Below are 23,178 nucleotides of genomic sequence, written 5' to 3' on the forward strand. Positions count from 1 at the left end.
GAAGGAATATCATGGATATGCAGAATGGCCTGAGTAACAAAGTTTGAAATGTAAAAGCAGTCTGCAACATGCCAATGGAACAGTAGAATTAAAATACTTTAGAAAATATGTCTTGCACAATCTTTTTTATCTTAAACCTGAAAGATATATTTTAACTGATATTAGAAAAACTAGAATAAAAATGAAACATTAAAATTCATTAAAGAATCAACTCAAATTTGAATATTTTCCTGAGGCCCTACATTTTAGATATCTTTTCAAGGACTCATGTATAATGACTACCATGCATGTATGTGCTAAGTTACTTCAGTTGTGTCCGACTCTTTGTGACACTATAGACTGTAGTTTGCAGGCTCCTCTGTCCATGGGATTCTCCAAGCAAGAAGACTGGAGTGGGTTGTCATGTCCTCCTCCAGGGGATCTTCCTGACCCAGGGATCTAACCTCCGTCTCCTGTAACTCCTGCATTGCAAGTGGATTCTTTACTGCTGAGCCACCGGGAAAGTCCAGTGCCTACCATATATATCTATAAACTATTTGCTTTTGTCTGTTTTAACCATTAGATTTTACAGATTATGGTTGGAACACTGTTATAAAATATTTGTAAAAGCTAATATCCAGTACAGTGCTTGGTACCTAGCCCATACTCAGTGAATGGTATTGCCTTGAACTACTGAATTCACTGTAAATTGTTTTGTCTGAATAGTTATATTAGTTAATTTTGTAATACACTTCAGATATAGATTGTAGAATGCAAGATTTTGTTGGTTAAAAAAATTGCTGAGAGAGTAGCTGGTGTGACATGAAATGAAGAAGTATAAGTGATAAGAAATAAAGATAAAGCAAAATAGTGCAATTTCTACATCTAACTCTGATGGAGTAGCATGTATTGGACAACTGTTTCATCAAAAACAAGGATAAAAAAGATAAAATCTTTAAAAGGCAAATAAAAAAGTACCTGTTGTTAGAACTAAATTACAATAAATACTGGAGAGTTTTTCAGACAGAAGAAAAATAAACCTAGATGAAAAGACTGAAATGGTAAAACAAGCAAATATGTAGGTAAATCTCTAAGTGTATGTTGAGTAATTAATATAGTATTAGTGTTTTGGGGTGTTATATATAAACTTGTCTACAAAAACAATATTACAAACATCATGGGATGGGGTTTAGTTATAATTCTCTAATATTCTTGATTTGGGAAGTGATGAGGGCTAATTTGTAATTGACCCAAACAATCCAGAATACACTTTTTACTCTCTAGGGTTACTACTATCAAAACATGACACTAGCAAGCTAATAGAAAAAATGCAGTTTAAAGGCCTAACATAAAATAACTCAAAAGGAGGAAGTAAAAGAACAAAAATCAAGCAAAACAAACAGAAAACAAATATAAAAAAAAGTAAGTTTAAATAGAGTAAATACTCCAAATGTAAAGATTGTCACATGAGTTTAAAAAAACAAAAATAAAACACTAAACATCACTTATAAGAAATCCACTCAGGCTATAATAAATATAAACACTAACATAAATAACTGAATATATCTATACTAACATCAGATAAAGTAGACCTTATGCGAATAATCATATGAATAATAAATGTTACATTGTCTTAAGTATTATGCCTTGCATCTATGACATGCACTTTATATACATTATTTTTAATTCTTATAAAATAGTTTTAATTATGCAAGTATGGTCCAAGAAAGATAAATGACATACAAAGCTTATATAATATTTATCCACAACAAGAAGGAGTGAAAGCCATTGATCAATCCAAAGGAAAAATAAAAGATTTTATAAACTATTAAGTGCTATGCAAAATTAATTACTATTATTCTACCAGAAGATTACATTGGAAAAATCAATAAAATTGACAAACTACTAGCAAGAGTGATAAAGAAAAATGAGAAAAGACACAAACTACCAATATTAGGTATAAAAGAGGAGTGACACACTACAGACATTACAGACATCAAAAGATAAGGGTATATTATGAAAAATTCTGTATGCATCTGTTTAACAACTTAGATAGAATATACCAGTTAATTAAACACACACACACACACACACTCTTATGAAATAAGTAATTTGTAATAGCCCTAAGCCCTATAACTATTAACGAAATATAATTCATAATAACAAAACTCCCCTAAAATAAATCTAGTGCAGATGATTTGATAAATAATTCTAAAAAGATTTGAAGATGATTTAACATTAATTCTACATAGTATCTTCCAGAAATATAAAAGGAAAGAACACTTTCCATTTAATCCTTATAAAGCTGGCACTATAAATTTCACAACTAGATAAACACAGTACATAAAACTAATATCCTTTATGAATATATATGAAAAATATTAGCAAACAGAATTCAACAATATAAAAAATGATTGTAGTAGGTTTTATTACAAAATTGCAAGAATGGTCCTATCTTCAAAAATCAATCAGTGCAATTCATCAAACTAAGGTTAAAAATGAAAAAGCATTGTTCCTAATGCAAGAAAATAATATGAAAGGTATAAATATCAGAAAGAATTAAAAATGCCCCTTGTTGTGGGTGTCATGATAAGCTATACAGAAAATCCCATGGATTTACTAATAGATTCCTAGATTTAATAAATGACTTCAGCCAGTCACAGATACAAACTAAACATTTAAAAATCAATTATAAATTTTATATACTAGCAATAATATGTGGAGAAGGAAATGGCAACCCACTCTGTTATTCTCACCTAGAGAATCCCATGGACAGAGGAGCCTTGTGGGCTGCTGTCCATAGGGTTGCACAGAGTCAGACACGACTGAAGTGACTTAGCATCCATGCATGCATTGGAAAAGGAAATGGCAACCCACTCCAGTATTCTTGCCTGGAGAATCCCAGAGACAGAGGAGCCTGGTGGGCTGCTGTCTATGGGGTCGCAAAGAGTCGGACACGACTGAAGCAACTTAGCAGCAGCAGCAGCAGCAATAACATGTGGATGTCTTAATTAAAATAAAGTATCATTTATATTAAGAAGAAAATTAACTACTTAGATTTGAATCCAACAAAACATGTTCAGGGATTATCCGCAGAAAGCTAAGTGAGACTGAAGAAAGAAGGTGCAGAAGATTCAAATAAATGGAGAGAAATATTGTGTTTACAAAGTGAAAATCTGAACATAGTAAAAATATCTGTTTTCCACAAAGAGATATATAGGTTTAATCTGAGCAAGATTTTTTGTGGATATAGATTAGATCATGCCAAAATATATATGAAGATGGAAAGAAACTAGATGAGCTAAACAATTTTGAAAAATAATGAAGTGGAAAGAATCAGCTTGATTTTAAAGCTTCTTTTGTAACTACTGTGATAAAAAATGTGGCACTGACAATAGATCAATGGAATAGAACAGAGAATCCAGAGATAGGCCCACACAAATATGCCCAACTAATTTTGACAAAGGTGCAAAATTATTTCAATAGAGAGAGAGAGAGGAAAAAAAAAAAAAAGACTTAGCAGCAAATAGTGCAACAACAGTTGGACATCCAAATACAGTAAATAAATAAATAACTTTGATCTAAGTCTGATGTATTACACATAAAAAATAACCAAAATGGATCACAACTTGAATGTGAAACCAAAGTCTACTAAACTTACAAAAACAAATAAGAGAGTATTTAAGATCTAGAGCTTCAGAATAAATTCTTAGCCTTTATACCAAAGCAGGATTTATAAAATAAAAAATTGTTAAAGTGGAATTCATCAAAAGTTAAAAACTTTTGCTGTGACAAATATCCTATTTAAAAGAAGAAAAAGTCAGTTACAGAATTTGAGGAAGATTTGGAAATCACATAGTAGAGAAAGTACTACTATTCAGAAGACATAAAAACTCTAAAAATTCAACATTAAAAAAAGCTAATTATCTAATTAGAATATAGACAAAAGTCATTCCTTAAACTGCATGTTAATTTAAAGTATCTTAAAATTGAAAGCTTATTTTAAAAGTTAAGCTATTCAAATTCCTTCTGATTCCCCCCAAATTAACTACCTATACATTTAAGAGTTTATTTTTGAACTCCCAAGTCTATTAAGTTGCTTATGTCCATCCTTATGCCAGCTTTACACTATGTTGATTGCTGTAGCTTAGCTTTGCAATATCTTTTAAATTAATAAGTGTGAGTCATCCAACTTTGTTTTTCTCTTTCAAGATTGTTTTGGGTATTCTAAGTTCTTTATGTTTTAGTATGATTTTAGTATAGTTTGTCAATTTCAGTAAAAACAAAATCCCTATTTCTCCTAGGGACTGCTTTGAAAAACTGTTAAAATTAATAAATCTAGCAAAGTTATGGGATATTAAATCAACATTTAAGAGTCATTTATATTTCTAAGTGCTAACATTGAACAATCTAAAACAAGAAAATAAACATCAAACCACTTATAATAACATCAAAAAAGAATAAAATACCTAGGAATAAACTTAACCACGGAAGCAAAGACATGTTTTCTGAAAACACTGCAGAAAGAAAAAAGTTTTAAAAAACACATGCAAAAATTGAAAGATATACCATGTTCATAAATTTGAAGAAAATATTGTTAAAATTTTCAGATTGCCCAAAGTGATATACAGATTCAATGCAAACCATATCAAAACTCCAATGATATTTTTAAATAGAAACAGAAAATAATATAAAACTTCATATGGAACTACAAAGGATCCAAATAGCTAAAACAATTGTAAATTTAAAAAGTGAAGCTGTAGGCTCACATGTTCTGATACAGGATACAGGATGCTTGGGGCTGGTGCACTGGGCTGGCCCAGAGAGATGATATGGGGAGGGTGGTGGGAGGGGGGTTCAGGGTTGGGAACTCATGTATACCTGCAGGATTCATGTCAATGTATGGCAAAACCAATACAGTATTGTAAAGTAAAAAAATAAAATTAAAAAATAATAAATAAAAGCATATACTCATATATAAAAAAATAAAATAAAATATATTAGATAACTCTAGCAATCAAAACACTATGGTACTAGTATAAATATAGAAACATCAACCAATGGACCAGATAGAGGACCCAGGTGTAAACCAACAAATATATAGTCAACTGATCTTCAAAAAGTGTGTCAAGAATATACAATGAGGAAAGGAAGTTTCTTCAACAAATGGTGTTGGAAAAACAAGATACATGTAAGAGATTTAAATTTGATCTTTAATTTGTACTATACATAAAGATTGACTCAAAATAGATTGAATATTTAAACATAAGACCCAGACTGTAGACCTCCAGAAGAAAACTTAGGGGTAAAACTTCTTGACACTGGTTCCAACAATAATTTGTTGGATATGACATCAAAAGTACAAGCAATGAAAATAAAAATAGACAAGTGGGATATACCACAGTAAAAACTTCTATAAAACAAGAAAACAGAGTTAAAAGGCAACCTATGGAATAGAAGGAAATATTTGCAAACCATATATCTGATATCCAAAATTTACAAAGCACTTCAGTCAGTCAGTTCAGTCGTTCAGTCGTGTCCAACTCTTTGGGACCCCATGAATCGCAGAACGCCAGGCCTCTCTGTCCATAACAAACTCCTGGAGTTCACTCAGACTCATGTCCATCGAGTCACTGATGCCATCCTGCCATCTCATCCTCTGTCGTCCCCTTCTCCTCCTGCCCCCAATCCCTCCCAGCATCAGAGTATTTTCCAATGAGTCAACTCTTCACATGAGGTGGCCAAAGTACTGGAGTTTCAGCTTCAGCATCATTTCTTCCAAAGAAATCCCAGGGCTGATCTCCTTCAGAATGGACTGGTTGGATGTCCTTGCAGTCCAAGGGACTCTCAAGAATCTTCTCCAACATGACAGTTCAAAAACATCAATTCTTCGGCGCTCAGCCTTCTTCACAGTCCAGCTCTCACATCCATACATGACCACAGGAAAAACCATAGCCTTGACCAGAAAAACATCTATTTCTGCTTTATTGACTATGCCAAAGCCTTTGACTGTGTGGATCACAATAAACTGTGGAAAATTCTGAAAGAGATGGGAATACCTGACCACCTGATCTGCCTCTTGAGAAACCTGTATGCAGGTCAGGAAGCAACAGTTAGAACTGGACATGGAACAACAGACTGATTCCAAATATGAAAAGGAGTACATCAAGGCTGTATATTGTCACCCTGCTTATTTAACTTCTATGCAGAGTACATCATGAGAAATGCTGGACTGGAAGAAACACAAGCTGGAATCAAGATTACTGGGAGAAATATCAATAACCTCAGATATGCAGATGACACCACCCTTATGGCAGAAAGTGAAGAGGAACTAAAAAGCCTCTTGATGAAAGTGAAAGAGGAGAGTGAAAAAGTTGGCTTAAAGCTCAACATTCAGAAAACGAAGACCATGGCATCTGGTCCCATCACTTCATGGGAAATAGATGGGGAAACAGTGGAAACAGTGTCAGACTTTATTTTCTGGGGCTCCAAAATCACTGCAGATTGTGATTGCAGACATGAAATTAAAAGACGCTTACTCCTTAGAAGAAAAGTTATGACCAACCTAGATAGTATATTCAAAAACAGAGACATTACTTTGCCGACTAAGGTCCGTCTAGTCAAGACAAAGAACTTATGCAGTTTAATATCTAAAAAACAATAATTTAAAAATGGGCAAAGGACTTGGATAGACATTTCTGTAAAAAAGACAAGCTAATAGCCTACGGCTGTATGCCGAATACCACTCATCATCAGAAAACTGCAAATTCAAACCACAAGGTCTATTCATAGCTGTAGGTTGGCCATTACCAATATCTATATCTCTTCATATATGGAGAAATTGGAGAACTTGGGCACTGATGTGAGAATGCAAAGTAGGGTAGTCACAATAGAATACAGTATAGAAGTTCTTCACCCTTGAATAAAACTACCACGTGACTCAAAAATCACATGGCCATTTATTCAAAAAATTGAAATCAAGATACCAAAGAGATACTTGCATTCTCAAGTTCATTACAACACTATGCATGATATCTAAGAAGTAGAAACAATCTATACACACATTGAAGGATGAATGATTGAAGAAAAGGAGATATATATATATATATAATATAATATAAGTCAAGTTTTAAAAACAAGAAAATTATGTCATAAGCTATACCATGATTGAACCTTGAGGATATTACTCTGTGATGCAAGCGAATTATAGAAGACCAAATAATATTAAGATATGATTCCACTTATATGATATTTTCTAAAGTAGTCAAATTCGGAGTAGCAAAAAGTAGGATTTCAGGGGTTAGGGGAACAGGAAAATTAGGAGTTATTTTTCAATGGATATAGCATTTCATTCAAGTAAGATAAAAAGTTCTAGAGAATTCTGTCTAAAATATACACTCCAAAACTGATAAGAGGATATACTTCATATTACACGTTGCTTACCACAGTAAAAGCTTTCCAGGTGGCTCAGTGGTGAAGGAAATGGCAACCCACTCCAGTACTCTTGCCTGGAGAATCCCATGGAGGGAGGAGCCTGGTAGGCTACAGTCCATGGGGTCGCAAAGAGTCGGACACGACTGAGCGACTTTACTTACCTACTTACAGTGGTAAAGAATCTGCCTGCCAATGTAGGAGACACAGGTTCAATCTCTGGGTCAGGAAGCTTCCTGGAGAAGGAAATGATACACCATTCCCGGATTCTTGCCTGGAAAATTCCTTAGACACAGGAGCCTGGAGGGCATGGCATTGTAAAGAGTCAGACACAACTTAGCAAGTGAACACACACACACACCACAATAAAAAGGGTAATTGCTACTATTGAATTCATTACAAGATTTTATCCCACAGATGTTATGTGTCAAAAAAGTGTGAGCTTGATAGTGGGAGCTGCGGGGGGGAGAAATCTGATCAACATAATTGGGCACAAAAGCCCAATTGCAGCAGATAAGAACAAATGTGAAAAAAAAAATTAAGCACAAGTATGAATGTTGTTTTAGCATGGAACTTAGCACAAAAGAAAAGAGAAGAAATGATAAAATATCATAAAATACTCTACAAATAGGCACTGCATTATTCTGTAGTAGGAAGGAAAGGTAAAATATGGACATGGAAGTAAAAAAGAAAATATCTAAAAATCTATGTTGTTAACTAAATTCTTGTTGATAATATGACCCAAATTATGGGAATTTTAGTTGTTTTTCAAGTATAAATTGACTAAATGGACATTAAATGCTAAGATGTGGAAAACAGAAGATATTCAGAAACTGTCAAAGACTGAATTTATGGAATTTTTCAATACCAGTTTCAAAGACCAGATTGCCATAAACACGTCCTGAACTATTTAGACTAAGTTTTGCTTTCACATGTTCTCATAGCAAAGTGTGCTTACCCTGATCGTAGCACTTATTCTATACTAAATAAAATAATCTATATTCCCTTGCTAATCTCATTTTGTAGTTTGTCATGGAAACAGGCAAAGATATGTTCTTTTAATAATTTAATGCTGAAAGCATTACATAAATGATGAATAGATGAACAGATATTGGAGACAGCTCATCAAAGGGGTGGGGCTTCATGTGTACTATAAAGAGCAGCAAGGACTTATGACTTTATGAGAGCAATGAATAAGCAAAGTTGTTTAATTTAGGAATGTAAAAGTATATGAATGGCAATATGGATTACCGATAAATAATCAGAAACCTAAGCAACTGTATCCTAAAAGAGAAGTAAGAAAAGGTAAAGTAGCCATTGAAACATACGTGAAGGATACAACAAGGCAATTTACAAAATATGAATAATAAATGAATTAAAAACATAAGATATTTGATTCCAATACTACTCAGAAAAATGCAAAAATAAAATAAAAAATAAGCTTTTGCCTTGCAAAATTTGCCATGTGAAAAAAAATCTAGTATCACTGAAATCAGGGCTGGAAGTAGGAAAAACTTAATAATCTTGTGATAGCAGCAAAATTTTTTACCTTCTTGAAGATAGCTTGGCTATCCTCTAAGTTTAAAATTTAGTACTCTCATTTCTGGAATTTTATCTGCAGGATATATCACATAACCACACAAGGATATATGTTCAAAGTTGTTTTTTATACACATGAAACCACAAAGAATGAAGCCATCAAAAGAAGATGTATTAAACAAATTATAGTACAGACATACCATATGCCATTTAACTATGTAGTCATTAAAAAAGGAATGTATTAGACATATACATGTGGATCCAGAAAAATATCAGTGATATTTTACAAAGTTAAAAAACCCAGGAAAGATATGCTTTAGTATGACTTTTTATAAAAAAAATATATCTAATACATAGAAATACACACGTATCTACATGAGCCAAGAAATGACCTGAAAAGATTAGCTAATAACATTGACTAACTTGTTTTGCTTTGAAAAACTATTTACTTCTAACCTTCTGTGTGGGGAAATTATCAACATTCTGTTAAAAAAATGTACTTTATGATTAATAATGTGATGTTTAATCAAACATATTAAAAATGAAAATAAAATGAACACAGATAAGAAAGTTAAAAGTAAGTGTAACTCCTAATTTGCTTAGAGAAAAAAAAAAAAAGTAAAGCAATTGAAATGCATGAATCAGCAGGCCCTTGAAGAAGTAGTGGACAAAGCTGAGCATATTATTTTAGGACATATGTCCTTTTTCTAAAAACATCAGGAATATGGGGCTTGAGACTATATAAAACAGCCCATAGATCAGATTGCAGCTGAAGAGATTCATGCCTGCATTTAGTTATGAAGTTCAAATTGGAAGCTGTTCAGGCAGAAAACTAATAGAAATGGGTGATAGCTAATTAACCTAAGGCTTCAAAGTAGTTGCTCTGCAAGAAGCAATTTTAAAAGGGACTTTTCTCTTTTATTTTTATTTTTGAAAATCATAAAATGCTCTACATGACTCTGGCAAATGAGTAAAAATATAAGTATACAAACAAATACTGATTTTTTTGAACATTTTTGCCTCATCTGACTTCTTGGCAAATTTTAGAAAAAGCAAAAGAATCACAAGACCTATGCCACATATCACATACTGAATAACCCATGCTCTCAACTTTGTTGTATATAAAGATAATCAGAGTATATTACTGAAGTCAAAGTGGCTAGGAGGATAGGGTTATATTGATTAATCCAGGCCTGAGCCATTCACTTCACCACTAGTCAGTTGAGTCAGCTACTCCAAAGCATACAGCTATTTAGTGGAGAAGTGACTCCCCTAGCAAAAGCAAGGTGGTCATATGGAATGAATGGACAACAACCCAAATTAGCCTCCATGTGCCATTATATACAACTCTGGCTTCCCATCTTTGATGAATGGTTCCTTATACTTTTAAAAAATAGTTGTACCTTTATTATATGTACTCATTCCTTCTGAGAGAGAGGCATCCCTAATGTCCTGCATCTCTACATCCAGTTCCAAATAAAGATACTTGTGTAGTATGGCATTCTCTCACCCCAAATTAGCTGGACATCTCTCACAGCTTCATGGTACCTAAACTTCATGCAGGATGCATAGATGTGGAAATGAAATCTGGGAATTCTGATGAGAAATGATGAGAAATTCTCATCAGAATTTCTGAAACTGAGGCAGGAAAGACAGGACCAGGACCAGGACCAAGGACAGTCTCCTCATGTAAAGGCATTAGGAAGGAGGAAAATATACCTCTTTGTTTTGCACTTACTGAAGCCATAACACATGGAGGAATGGCATCTAAAATAGAAACTTCTTAGCATCTGAACAAGAAACTCTGACCATAAAAATGGAGGAGCACTTGCAGATAAAAATGTAGCTGATGATCCTATAGGACCTTCCACATGTGGCACTTGGAGGGGAAGATTTAAGGGAAAATGACTCTTAGATTACATGTATAGTGGTTACAGGAGACAAATGTACAAGACCAGAAGCCAATGCAACCTTGTGCAATCCAGGCAACATCTCAACCATCCCCTCAACGAGTATTCCACCCCTAATCAAAAAGACCCTCCATCCATTCAAAGGGCTAAAATAAGATAAAAAGGGGAATCAAGAATCCTGTAGTGTACTCCTCTGTGGCAAGGATGCCTGTACTCTTCCTCTTGTAGTGTGTAACTTTTGCTTTAACCTTAATAAACCACTTATTTGTTTTCTTTACTCCTCAGCCACAAAGTGGGGTGTTTGTGTGTTTGTTTGTGTTTATTTTTTCCCTGGTGTTTTGTGTTCCGTGTCCAAATTCTTTTGGACAAGTTAAACAAGAAACTGGACCTTTGATAAGATTTTCTGGTATCAAAACCATGGCTGCCTGGCTCTAGATCCAAGCTTTCATTTCCTGTAGACTAGTCTAGGGGCTTCCCTGTTAACTCAGCTCATAAAGAATCTGCCTGCAATGCAGGAAAACCAGAGAAGATTCCCTTGAGAAGGGATAGGCTACCCACTCCAGTATTAGGATTCCAGAAGGTAAAGAATCCACTGCAATGTGGGAGGCCTGGGTTTGATCCCTGGGTTGGGAATATCCCCTGGAGGAGGCCATGGCAACCCACTCCAGTATTCTTGCCTGGAGAATCCCTATGGACAGAGGAGCCTGGCAGGCTACAGGCTTTGGGGTCTCAAAGAGTCAGACACGACAGCAACTCTTCACAGACTAGTCTAGATAAATGCTGGGGACCATATTTTCTGATAAATCTTTGATCTTTTCATTACCCAATATGACTACAGAATATCATATATTCATAAAAAATTCTTTAAGAAGCATGCTATATTTTCTAGGTATTTGCAACAGTTATGCTCTTGCTAATTTAAACTTCCCATAGAAATAGTAAGGAAGTTCTTAAGACGGCAGCAGTAAGTTGTTCAGGATTCAGTTTTTCTCACCAACCTTCCATGTCATTCCGATATGGTTAGTTTAGGATTCTGCTCTAGTCAAAAGATCAATTATATAGTTTTTGTTGTTGTTGTTATTGTTCTTTTTTTTTTTTTTTTTTTAGGTCTGAGCCATTTATCCCTCTGCTAGAATCAGAGTGGGACAGATTTTTCTAAGGTGCATTGTTTACATGCTGGAGATTTGCATACAAAAAAATGTTAGCACGATTTACTAAGACAAACTGCAGTTAATATTTCAAGACCCAAAATGCATACTAACATCATTAAATTTAAATGGTTGTGTATGAGTGTCCACAATTTGATTGGAACTACTTCTAGGATTGTGCTTGCATGTTGGATCATGTAATGGATAATGAATCAGTAGTATGGAGGATTTTATTTCATCAGCTGGTTTGTAACTAAGCACAAGTTGTACGATAAATAACATGTCTTCTAGTATTTTGCTATTGGTGGTTTACTATTTAAAAAATAGATAATTTACCTAATTCTTAAATTGTTATTTATAAAATTATTGTAGCATGGGTCTTAGAAAAAAAAGGCTTTTTTTCCAAAATAATATGCTTCTAGATTGTTCTTGTTTCTATTAATAATATTAATGTCTATTTATTTGTCTTTTATTACAGGATTTATTTATACATGTGGTGGAACTTTAAAAGGACTGAATGGCACTATAGAAAGCCCTGGTTTTCCGTATGGATATCCAAATGGTGCAAACTGTACGTGGGTAATAATAGCAGAAGAACGAAATAGAATACAAATTGTTTTTCAGTCATTTGCTCTGGAAGAAGAATATGACTACTTATCCTTATATGATGGACATCCTCATCCTACAAACTTTAGGACAAGGTTAGTGTATTTTGAATGGAAAAATGGATGGAAATATTTAATGGATAAAAGAAGTTTATTTTACAAAAGATGCTTAACATTTGTGGTGAAATTCAATTATTACTCGTTTGGAAATATATCAATTAGCTCCATAGTCTGACTTTATAACACTAATAAGTTATGTCTCCAAAAAGTGAATTTAAATTGAGTTGTACCCCTTCAGAGTGGTTAAAGATACTTTGATTTTTAAGATTCTTGCCTCATGGTTTCATTCTTTATGGGCATGACTTTTAGTAAAGTGAAAGCATGTAATGCATCGTTCAGTGGTATGTGACCAATTTTAATATACAATAATATGCAAAATATTCAAAATCAATATTTATAACAGAATACATTAATTTTAAATAGTGTGTATAGTTTATAAACTTTAAATATCTGAAAAGTAGACCCTCTTATATCACCAACTGGGACATTCATGATTCTGTCCACACAAACAGAATTATTTATTTTTAAGTTAGTTAATAAAACAGATATGAAAACTAACTGGTACCCTGACTATTTATAAGTGTTTCTTCAGTATTTCATTTTAGGATATCTAGGCATAATTTATGCTGTTTGTCAAGAACTCTTTTTAAACATAAACCAATTCTAATTCAAATGAAGAAATTTAAAATGTAAGATATTGCATGTTTCATGTAGTCCAAGATTTTTACCAATGTGTGCATATTTTCCTTAACTGTAGTGTACTGTCTTTATTGTATTCAAAATATTCTAAGCAGATAATTTATAAGAATTAGAAACCCTTACATACTTGACTATGCTTGAGTTATGATTCTATGATTCTGTTACTTTTTCTAATAACTGATACTGTGTGTTTGCCTTTCTGATGTACAGGAATAAGATTATCAACATTAAGTTTTTATACATTCATTGGTCTTCCATATTTTTTGCATTGATTTTTCACATCTTAAATAAAAATTCAGTTGAGTTCAGTTCAGTTCAGTCGCTCAATCGTGTCCGATTCTTTGCGACACCATGAATCACAGCATGCCAGGCCTCCCTGTCCGTCACCAACTCTTGGAGTTCACTCAAACTCACGTCTATCGAGTCGGCGATACCATCCAGCCATCTCATCCTCTGTCGTCCCCTTTTTCTCCTGCCCCCAATCCCACCCAGCATCAGAGTCTTTTCCAATGAGTCAACTTTTCACATGAGGTGGCCAAAGTACTGGAGTTTCAGCTTTAGCATCATTCCTTCCAAAGAATACCCAAGGCTGATCTCCATTAGAATGGACTGGTTGGATCTCCTTGCAGTCCAAGGGACTCTCAAGAGCCTTCTCCAACACCACAGTCCAAAAGCATCAATTCTTTGGTGCTCAGCTTTCTTCACAGTCCAACTCTCACATCCATACATGACCACTGGAAAAACCACAGCCTTGACTAGACGGACCTTTGTTGGCAAAGTAATGTCTCTGCTTTTCAATATGCTATCTAGGTTGGTCATAACATATTATCTTCACTTTTACTAAAAGAACACATCATATATAGGGAAGATATTGGACCAGGAGATAAGGTTTGCATATTAGTGCTAGCTTTGTTGTTCACTGGCTGTTTGAGCAATCCACAGCAGCTATTCTTGTTTAAAATGGAAGGAGGTAATAATAATGAAAATCTGTCCATCTCTCTATATTCTTCTGAATATCTCATGAGATAATGTGTATGAAACTGCTTCATAAATATATAATCTTTTTAGTACACATTTCAACTGTTTTCCATCAGAATGACAGTTTAAAATGTCTGGAGTGTTTCCAAACACATTTGTACAAAGAAAATATCACTAGATTGATTACAGATTAAATTCTATTTTTCTTTCTTTCTTTTCTTTTTTTGCTCTACATTTATTTACTGAAGATTTCTAACTTAATTTCTTATTTCCTTTTACACTGTTAAATTCATAATATCTCTTTATTTCAAACATATACAGTATGGCATACACATCAACAGTGCTATTTCATTGTCATTGCCAATATCATTAAAAGTTCCGTATCTTTTATTTAATGATGCAGTCAAGATAGTGTGTGTGTGCCTGCCTGCACTAGTTGCAGTGTGTGGGTGTTTGCTTTCACTTAGTGAGGCCATGAAAGAAAATGGAAGATACTTCTCAGACTATCAAGTCAGCTAAATTAATGTAAATAAAACTAGAAGCACAAAGGTTTTGTGTATTTCCTTTACATTAGTAATGTATGCTACTATCATTGTATAAATATGGAAAAAATAAAAATCTCCAAATGTTATCTAATAGTTTTAATGACTCCACTGAGAATACTGTTTGTACAAGTATCTATCCTCTCTGGATACACTCAAAAATGAGAAAGAAACATTTTTATTTTATCCCCATCCTTTTTTTAAGCAACTGTCACCTCTGGGAAGTTAAATGATGGTAAGATGGGGAAAATAAAATTATTGTTCTCCTTCTTTCCTAATCTGTAAATTGGGAATAACAACATTAAATTTACAGAGTTTTTATGAGGAATACAGTGTAATGAAGGTTCAATAAAACAAATCTTAAGCATTTATTAAGTGATTTCCCTATACCTGACACTATATTTTATAATTGTTACATTTAATTTCTCCCCTGTTTAAATAATGTGAAAACACTCCTATCATCATTTTGCAATTTGGAAATTGGACTTATATTACTTGCCCAAGGTTAACACTGTTAAAAGTAACCAGAGGCAGGATCATCACTGCATTGCAGATTTGTCTGAGTTCTGAGATTAAGCTTATAAATAAATAAATAATTATAAAACAAATTATATATAAGTATGTTTTATATATATATATATGGTTTTTTTTATTAACTAAAGCCTATTTTTCTTAGCAATATTAGGTAAAATTTAATGAATGAGATAGATTAAAAACAATAAAAAACAACTGAATAATAGAACATATGGAGAAGGAAATGGCAACCCACTCCAGTGTTCTTGCCTGGAGAATCCCAGGGATGGTGGAGCCTGGTGGGCTGTCATCCCTGGGGTCGCACAGAGTTGGACACGACTGAAGTGACTTAGCAGCAGCAGCAGTAGAACATATAAAGATATAAACAGAAAGATAAATTATAAGTTCATTCTTCATATGAGTTTATGAACTCAATTCTAGTACATTCTCTATAGCATTTTGGTTATTGTCGGTATATAATATATCTGTTGGTCTTTATGCTTAAAGAAATACTGTCGCTAATATTAGAGAACTGGGGGAAATCAGTATGTATCCCACAGCTCCTTCCAGACTGTGTTTGTACACAGTCTGCTGTTTGCTTAGAAGCCTAATCTGCTCCTGGCAGTTTGATTCATTTTTGTGTCTGTTCTTTGACTCACTGTTTTCTTGCTTTTTCTTTCCTCACATCCTCACTTAATACATGTCCTTATGGAATGCCTGCTGCTTTCTTACAGAAATTGATACTTATATATTGTTACTTTCCATGTACTCCAAAGACTTTTGATAAACAGCTTTCTATACTTCCTTTGTAAGAACACAGAAAAGATGATCTGTAGGTCTATCATTCTTGCTTGTATAAAAGATATATTCAGTTTTATAATCACAATTTCATTTTTTAAAACTATTTTCTTTTTTTTTTTTAATTTTAAAATCTTTAATTCTTACATGTGTTCCCAAACATGAACCCCCCTCCCATCTCCCTCCCCATAACATCTCTGTGGGTCATCCCCATGCACCAGCCCCAAGCATGCTATATCCTGTGTCAGACATAGACTGGCGATTCAATTCTTACATGAGAGTATACATGATAGAATGCCATTTTCCCAAATCATCCCACCCTCTCCCTCTCCCTCTGAGTCCAAAAGTCCATTATACACAGCTGTGTCTTTTTTCCTGTCTTGCATACAGGGTCGTCATTGCCATCTTTCTAAATTCCATATATATGTGTTAGTATACTGTATTGGTGTTTTTCTTTCTGGCTTACTTCACTCTGTATAATCGGCTCCAGTTTCATCCATCTCATCAGAACTGATTCAAATGAATTCTTTTTAACAGCTGAGTAATACTCCATTGTGTATATGTACCACAGCTTTCTTATCCATTCCTCTGCTGATGGGCATCTAGGTTGTTTCCATGTCCTGGCTATTATTAACAGTGCTGCGATGAACATTGGGGTACATGTGTCTTTCAATTCTGGTTTCCTCGGTGTGTATGCCCAGCAGTGGGATCGCTGGGTCATAAGGCAGTTCTATTTGCAATTTTTAAAGGAATCTCCACACTGTTCTCCATAGTGACTGTACTAGTTTGCATTCCCACCAACAGTGTAGGAGGGTTCCCTTTTCTCCACACCCTCTCCAGCATTTATTGCTTGCAGATTTTTGGATCGCAGACATTCTGACTGGTGTGAAGTGGTACCTCATTGTGGTTTTGATTTGCATTTCTCTGATAATGAGTGATGTTGAGCATCTTTTCATGTGTTTGTTAGCCATCCGTATGTCTTCTTTGGAGAAATGTCTATTTAGTTCTATGGCCCATTTTTTGATTGGGTCGTTTATTTTTCTGGAATTGGGCTGCATAAGTTGCTTGTATATTTTTGAGATTAGTTGTTTGTCAGTTGTTTCATTTGCTATTATTTTCTCCCGTTCAGAAGGCTGTCTTTTCACCTTGCTTATATTTTCCTTTGTTGTGCAGAAGCTTTTAATTTTAATTAGATCCCATTTGTTTATTTTTGCTTTTATTTCCAGAATTCTGGGAGGTGGATCATAGAGGATCCTGCTGTGATTTATGTCTGAGAGTGTTTTGGCTATGTTCTCCTCTAGGAGTTTTATAGTTTCTGGTCTTACATTTAGATCTTTAATCCATTTTGAGTTTATTTTTGTGTGCGGTGTTAGAAAGTGATCTAGTTTCATTCTTTCACAAGTGGTTGACCAGTTTTCCCAGCACCACTTGTTAAAGAGATTGTCTTTACTCCATTGTATATTCTTGCCTCCTTTGTCAAAGATAAGGTGTCCATAGGTGTGTGGATTTATCTCTGGGCTTTCTATTTTGTTCCATTGATCTATATGTCTGTCTGTGCCAGTACCATACTGTCTTGATGATTGTGGCTTTGTAGTAGAGCCTGAAGTCAGCAGGTTGATTCCTCCAGTTCCATTCTTCTTTCTCAAGATTGCTTTGGCAATTCGAGGTTTTTTGTATTTCCATACAAATCTTGAAATTATTTGTTCTAGTTCTGTGAACAATATGGCTGGTAGCTTGATAGGGATTGCATTGAATTTGTAAATTGCTTTGGGTAGTATACTCTTTTTCACTATATTGATTCTTCCGATCCATTAACATGGTATATTTCTCCATCTATTAGTGTCCTCTTTGATTTCTTTCATCAGTGTTTTATAGTTTTCTATATATAGGTCTTTAGTTTCTTTGGGTAGATATATTCCTAAGTATTTTATTCTTTTCATTGCAATGGTGAATGGAATTGTTTCTTTAATTTCTTTTTCTACTTTCTCATTATTAGTGTATAGGAATGCAAGGGATTTTTGCATGTTGATTTTATATCCTGCAACTTTACTATATTCATTGATGAGCTCTAGTAATTTTCTGGTGGAGTCTTTAGGGTTTTCCATGTAGAGGATCATGTCATCCGCAAACAGTGAGAGTTTTACTTCTTCTTTTCCAATTTGGATTCCTTTTATTTCTTTTTCTGCTCTGATTGCTGTGCTCCAATTATTGATGATTCTGCTGTTTTTATCTCATTGTTTTATTTTTTAAAATAAAAATTGATATTGCTGGCTGAATTTGATACTTAAATAGCAATGTACCATTGGAAAATTCCTTTATATCTTTAGCTTAAAACAAATTTGGTCTAGATGTGAAAAGAACAATTGTAAGGTGTGTTTACTTTTTATTTTGGCACTGTATTTTCTCAATAAGAAAGTTATGTGCTGTTGCTTAGTCACTCAGTCATGTATGACTCTTTGTGACCCCATGGTCTGTGGCCCACCAGGCTCCTCTGTCTATGCGGGTTCTCCAGGCAAGAAAACTGGAGTGGTATCTCATTGTAGTTTTGATTTACATTTCTCTAATAATGAGTGACATTGAGCATCTTTTCATGTGCTTGTTAGCCATCTGTATGTCTTCTTTTGAGAAATGTCTCTTTAGGTTTTTTGTCTACTTTTTGAGTGGGTTGTTTGCTTTTCTGGTATTGAGTTGTATGAGCTGTTTGTATATTTTGGAAATTAATTCTTTGTCAGTTGTTTCCTTTGCTATTATTTTCTCCCATTCTGAGGGTTGTCTCTTCACCTAGTTTGTATTTTCCTTTGCTGTGCAAAAGTTTTTAACTTTAACTAGGTCCCACTTATTTATTTTTGTTTTTATTTCCATTACTCTAGGAGATGGGTCATAGAAGATCTTGCTTTGATTTATGTCATCGAGTATTCTGCCTTTTTTTTCCTCTAAGAGTTTAATAGGTTCTGGTCTTACATTTAGGTCTTTATTCCATTTTGAATTTATCTTTGTGTATGGCATTAGGTAGTGTTTTAATTTAATATTCTTTTGCATGTAGATGTCTAGTTTTCCCAGCACCACTTACTGAAGAGGCTATCTTTGCCCCATTGTATAATCTTGTCTCCTTTATCAAAAGTAAGGTACCCGTAGGTGTGTGGATTTATATCTGGGTTCTCTATCTTGTTCCATTGGTCTATGTTTCTGTTTTCATGCCATCCTATTTTGATGACTGTAGCTTTGTAATTTAGTCTGAAGTCAGAAAGTTTGATTCCTCTAACTCCATTCTTCCTTCCCAAGACTGTTTTGGCTATCAGGGGTCTTGTGTTTCCATATGAATTGTGAACATTTTTGTTCTAGTTCTGTGAAAAATATCATTGGTTATTTGATAGGGATTGCATTCATCTGTTTACATAGTCTTTGATTTCTTTTATCAGTGTCTTATAGTTTTCTGTGTAGTGATCAATGGAAACTTGCTGTAAGATTAGGGAACTAAAACAGGGGATCTGTGACAGGCTGAAAGGTCAGATGGGGAGAGAGATGGGTGGGAGGTCTAGGAGGGAGGGGATGTGGGTGTACCCATGGCTGATTCTTATTGATGTATGATAGAAAACCACAAAATTCTGTAAAGCAATTATCCTTCAATTAAAGTATTTAAGAACCAAATTAAAAAAATAATAATACTGAAGTGGGTGGCCATGCCCTCCTCCAGGGGAATCTTCCCAACCCAGGGATCAAACCCAGGTGTCTCACATTGCAGGTGCATTCTTTACCATCTGAGCCACCAGGGAAGCCCAAGAAAGTTATAGCAAGAGGTAAAAAGAAAAAAAAAAATCACTCAATCTCATGAAATAGAGACAGATATATTCATATATATAGGACCATACTACGTATATTATGTTCACATTTAATCTCCTTGCAATAATATATACATAAATTCACATGTGACTAGAATTTTTATAAGCATCGAGTTTAGTGGCTATTCGTCTTATTATATGCATGATCATTTAATTATTCATTATAAAATATTTTGCTTTTTGCCTTTCATAATTAATTCAGATATAAGCATTAAGATTAATTCAGACAACAAGCTCACATCATGATCCCTAGATGAAAAGAATTCTGGAAAAAGAACATTTCATTCTAACCTCAATCATGAAAAGTGGCAAAGAGAAAGCTCAGAATCAGTCACATGACAGAACATGTCATAGCATCAAAGTATTTCATTCACATATTTTACTATTAATTTCAGTTTTAAGAATGCTTATTTCTCTAAATGAATTATTTGTTTGTAATTGAAAGAATAAGTATGTAATTTAAGAAGAAAAAGTTTATGTTGTGGCCACTACTACACACCATGACCATCACATGAGGATACCTATCTCCAGTTTTTTTAATGACAGCTTTAGAAATTATTTATACTTCAGATATTTATTTGTAAACTTATTTTAAAATTTTCATGGAAGATATGTTTCTATTCTTTCACTGTGAGCCGATGTATGTCCTTAAAACTAAATAAGAAAAATTGAAAGCATATTATAATGTAAATAATAACAAAAGTAGTAATGTGTTGATATAAATTCAATGAGCATCATACAGAATCTAAATGATAAAAAATTGTATTCTAGTGTTGAAGGGCATAAAGGTGGAAAATGAAGATCCACACTATATTCAATGTTAAAATGACTAAATTTTTTAAAGCTCTCATTCTTTGGAATCAAAATACAGAATTATCAAAAACTCCTAAAGTATTTTCAGTTATTTGGAAAAACGATATAGTACTTGCTCAAACTATCACATAGAAATTACAAGGTAAATATTTAAGTATAAGAAAAAAGTTTAAGCTGCAAAATTAGAATCCACAATAAAAAGTAATAATTAGAATGTAGTATTGGCTGATACGAGAGTAGAAGATATTTGGAGCAAATTTTATATGAATTCAGAGAAATAGGAGAAGATTATATCACACAAGATACTAATTTAAATATGAGAAATATTTCCTATCATTATAATACATGACAAAAATTTTAAAGAAATAGATAAGATATGGTTCCACGAATAAAAACATTTTCTGTGATCAAAATATACTCCAAATGAAATAAATATTTAAAGAATTATCAGTTCAGTTCAGTTCAGTCGCTCAGTCGTGTCCAACTCTTTGCAACCCCATGAATTGCAGCACGCCAGGCCTCCCTGTCCATCACCAACTCCCAGAGTTCACTCAGATTCATGTCCATCGAGTCAGTGATGCCATCCAGCCATCTCATCCTCTGTCGTCCCCTTCTCCTCCTGCCCCCAGTCCCTCCCAGCATCAGAGTCTTTTCCAATGAGTCAACTCCTCGCATGAGGTGGCCAAAGTACTGGAGTTTCAGCTTCAGCATCATTCCTTCCAAAGAAATCCCAGGGCTGATCTCCTTCAGAATGGACTGGTTGGATCTCCTTGCAGTCCAAGGGACTCTCAAGAGTCTTATCCAACACCACAGTTCAAAAGCATCAATTCTTTGGTGCTCAGCCTTCTTCACAGTCCAACTCTCACATCCATACATGACTGGGAAAACCATAGCCTTGACTAGACGGACCTTAGTCGGCAAAGTAATGTCTCTGCTTTTGAATATGCTATCTAGGTTGGTCATAACTTTTCTTCCAAGGAGTAAGCATCTTTTAATTTCATGGCTGCAGTCACCATCTGCAGTGATTTTGGAGCCCAAAAAAATAAAGTCTGACAGAAGAAATAGAAATTTGACATTATACATACATAATCACACATACATATATATACAAATAAATATGAGACACAACATTTTGATGTGCTTAATAGAAAAATTTTTTAGAAATTAATATGAAATTTATAATATATATAGAAATATACAAAATATGAACAGTGAGTTCATAAAGAAAAAATGTTAAAAAGCTAATATACAGTAAAAAAATATAAGAATAAATATTTCTAGTGATTTCAAAAAATAAATGAAAGAAACTACATAAAAATTTTCAAACAGAAAATTGTCTAAGACCTGAAAAACTGCAAACACTCTCAGTGAAGATATCCTGGTATTTTCATGCCTGACTAATGGGAATATAAGTGTGTGTATGATTTCTGAAAGACAGCAAATTATCAAAAGTATTTACTCTTAAACTTTATAAATGGCTGTCTCTCAAGTTATATACAGATTTTCTTTACTGTTTTCTTTAAAGTAGCAAAATCATGAATGTTTAAATATAGAGGTTAGTTAATAAGCACAGGAGTAAATGTAGCAATTAGAAAACAAGTCTTATAAGAATAATTATGGATGGGGAGCTTCCAGATGGCACCAGTGGTAAAGAATTCACCTGCCTTTGCAGGAGACATAAGAGACATGGATTTGATCCCTAGGTCAGGAGGAGGACAGGGCAACTCGCTCCTATATTCTTGCCTGGAGAATCCCAAGGACAGAGGAGACTGGCGGGCTATAGTCCACAGGGTCACAAAGAGTCAGACATGACTGAAGTGACTTAGCAAACACAAAGGTTCATGACATATTACCAGTTAGAGTAAAAAATAGATTTCAAAACAGTAGATATAATAATGTAATGAGATGCTTGTACATGTTGTATCTGTGTGTCTTTGTGTATTTGTGAACCGAAGGATTTATTACAAAATGGTAACTATGGTCATCTCATGGTAATGGAGTTAAGAGGATTTTTTCTTTTTATGCTAGCCCTTGATTTCTAAGACATTTTACTTTTAATATCTAGTGACATTAGAAAAAACATATTCTGGTTTGTTTATATCTCATCTGAGTTTCAAGAATATTTCCCACTGTATATCATTTAATGATTTAGTTTGAATTTTAAACTGGAAGAGATGAATATTAATATAAAAATGGAACACTGACTAATTTCATGCTCAATAAGTTAGACTTTCAAATGAATCAGAACCATAAAATAAAACTTCATATTTGAACTTTTCAAATTTACAATCTGTTATCATACTAAAATAATAATGAAAAAACAA

At 33.8% G+C, this 23,178-nt stretch overlaps 1 protein-coding gene across 1 annotated transcript in view; it reads left to right on the forward strand.

Annotated features, from left to right (window-relative positions):
- The window catches only part of CSMD3 (CUB and Sushi multiple domains 3), a 1,391,498-nt gene that overhangs the window by 159,223 nt on the left and 1,209,097 nt on the right, over positions 1 to 23,178 (forward strand). Inside the window, exon 2 of the mRNA XM_052651435.1 lies at positions 12,486 to 12,708. Coding sequence (XP_052507395.1) covers positions 12,486 to 12,708 — 223 coding nt within the window. The remainder of the gene's footprint in view (positions 1 to 12,485; positions 12,709 to 23,178) is intronic.

The sequence above is a fragment of the Budorcas taxicolor genome, chromosome 14 (assembly GCF_023091745.1).
Source record: "Budorcas taxicolor isolate Tak-1 chromosome 14, Takin1.1, whole genome shotgun sequence".
In the NCBI taxonomy this organism is placed as follows: Eukaryota; Metazoa; Chordata; class Mammalia; order Artiodactyla; family Bovidae; genus Budorcas; species Budorcas taxicolor.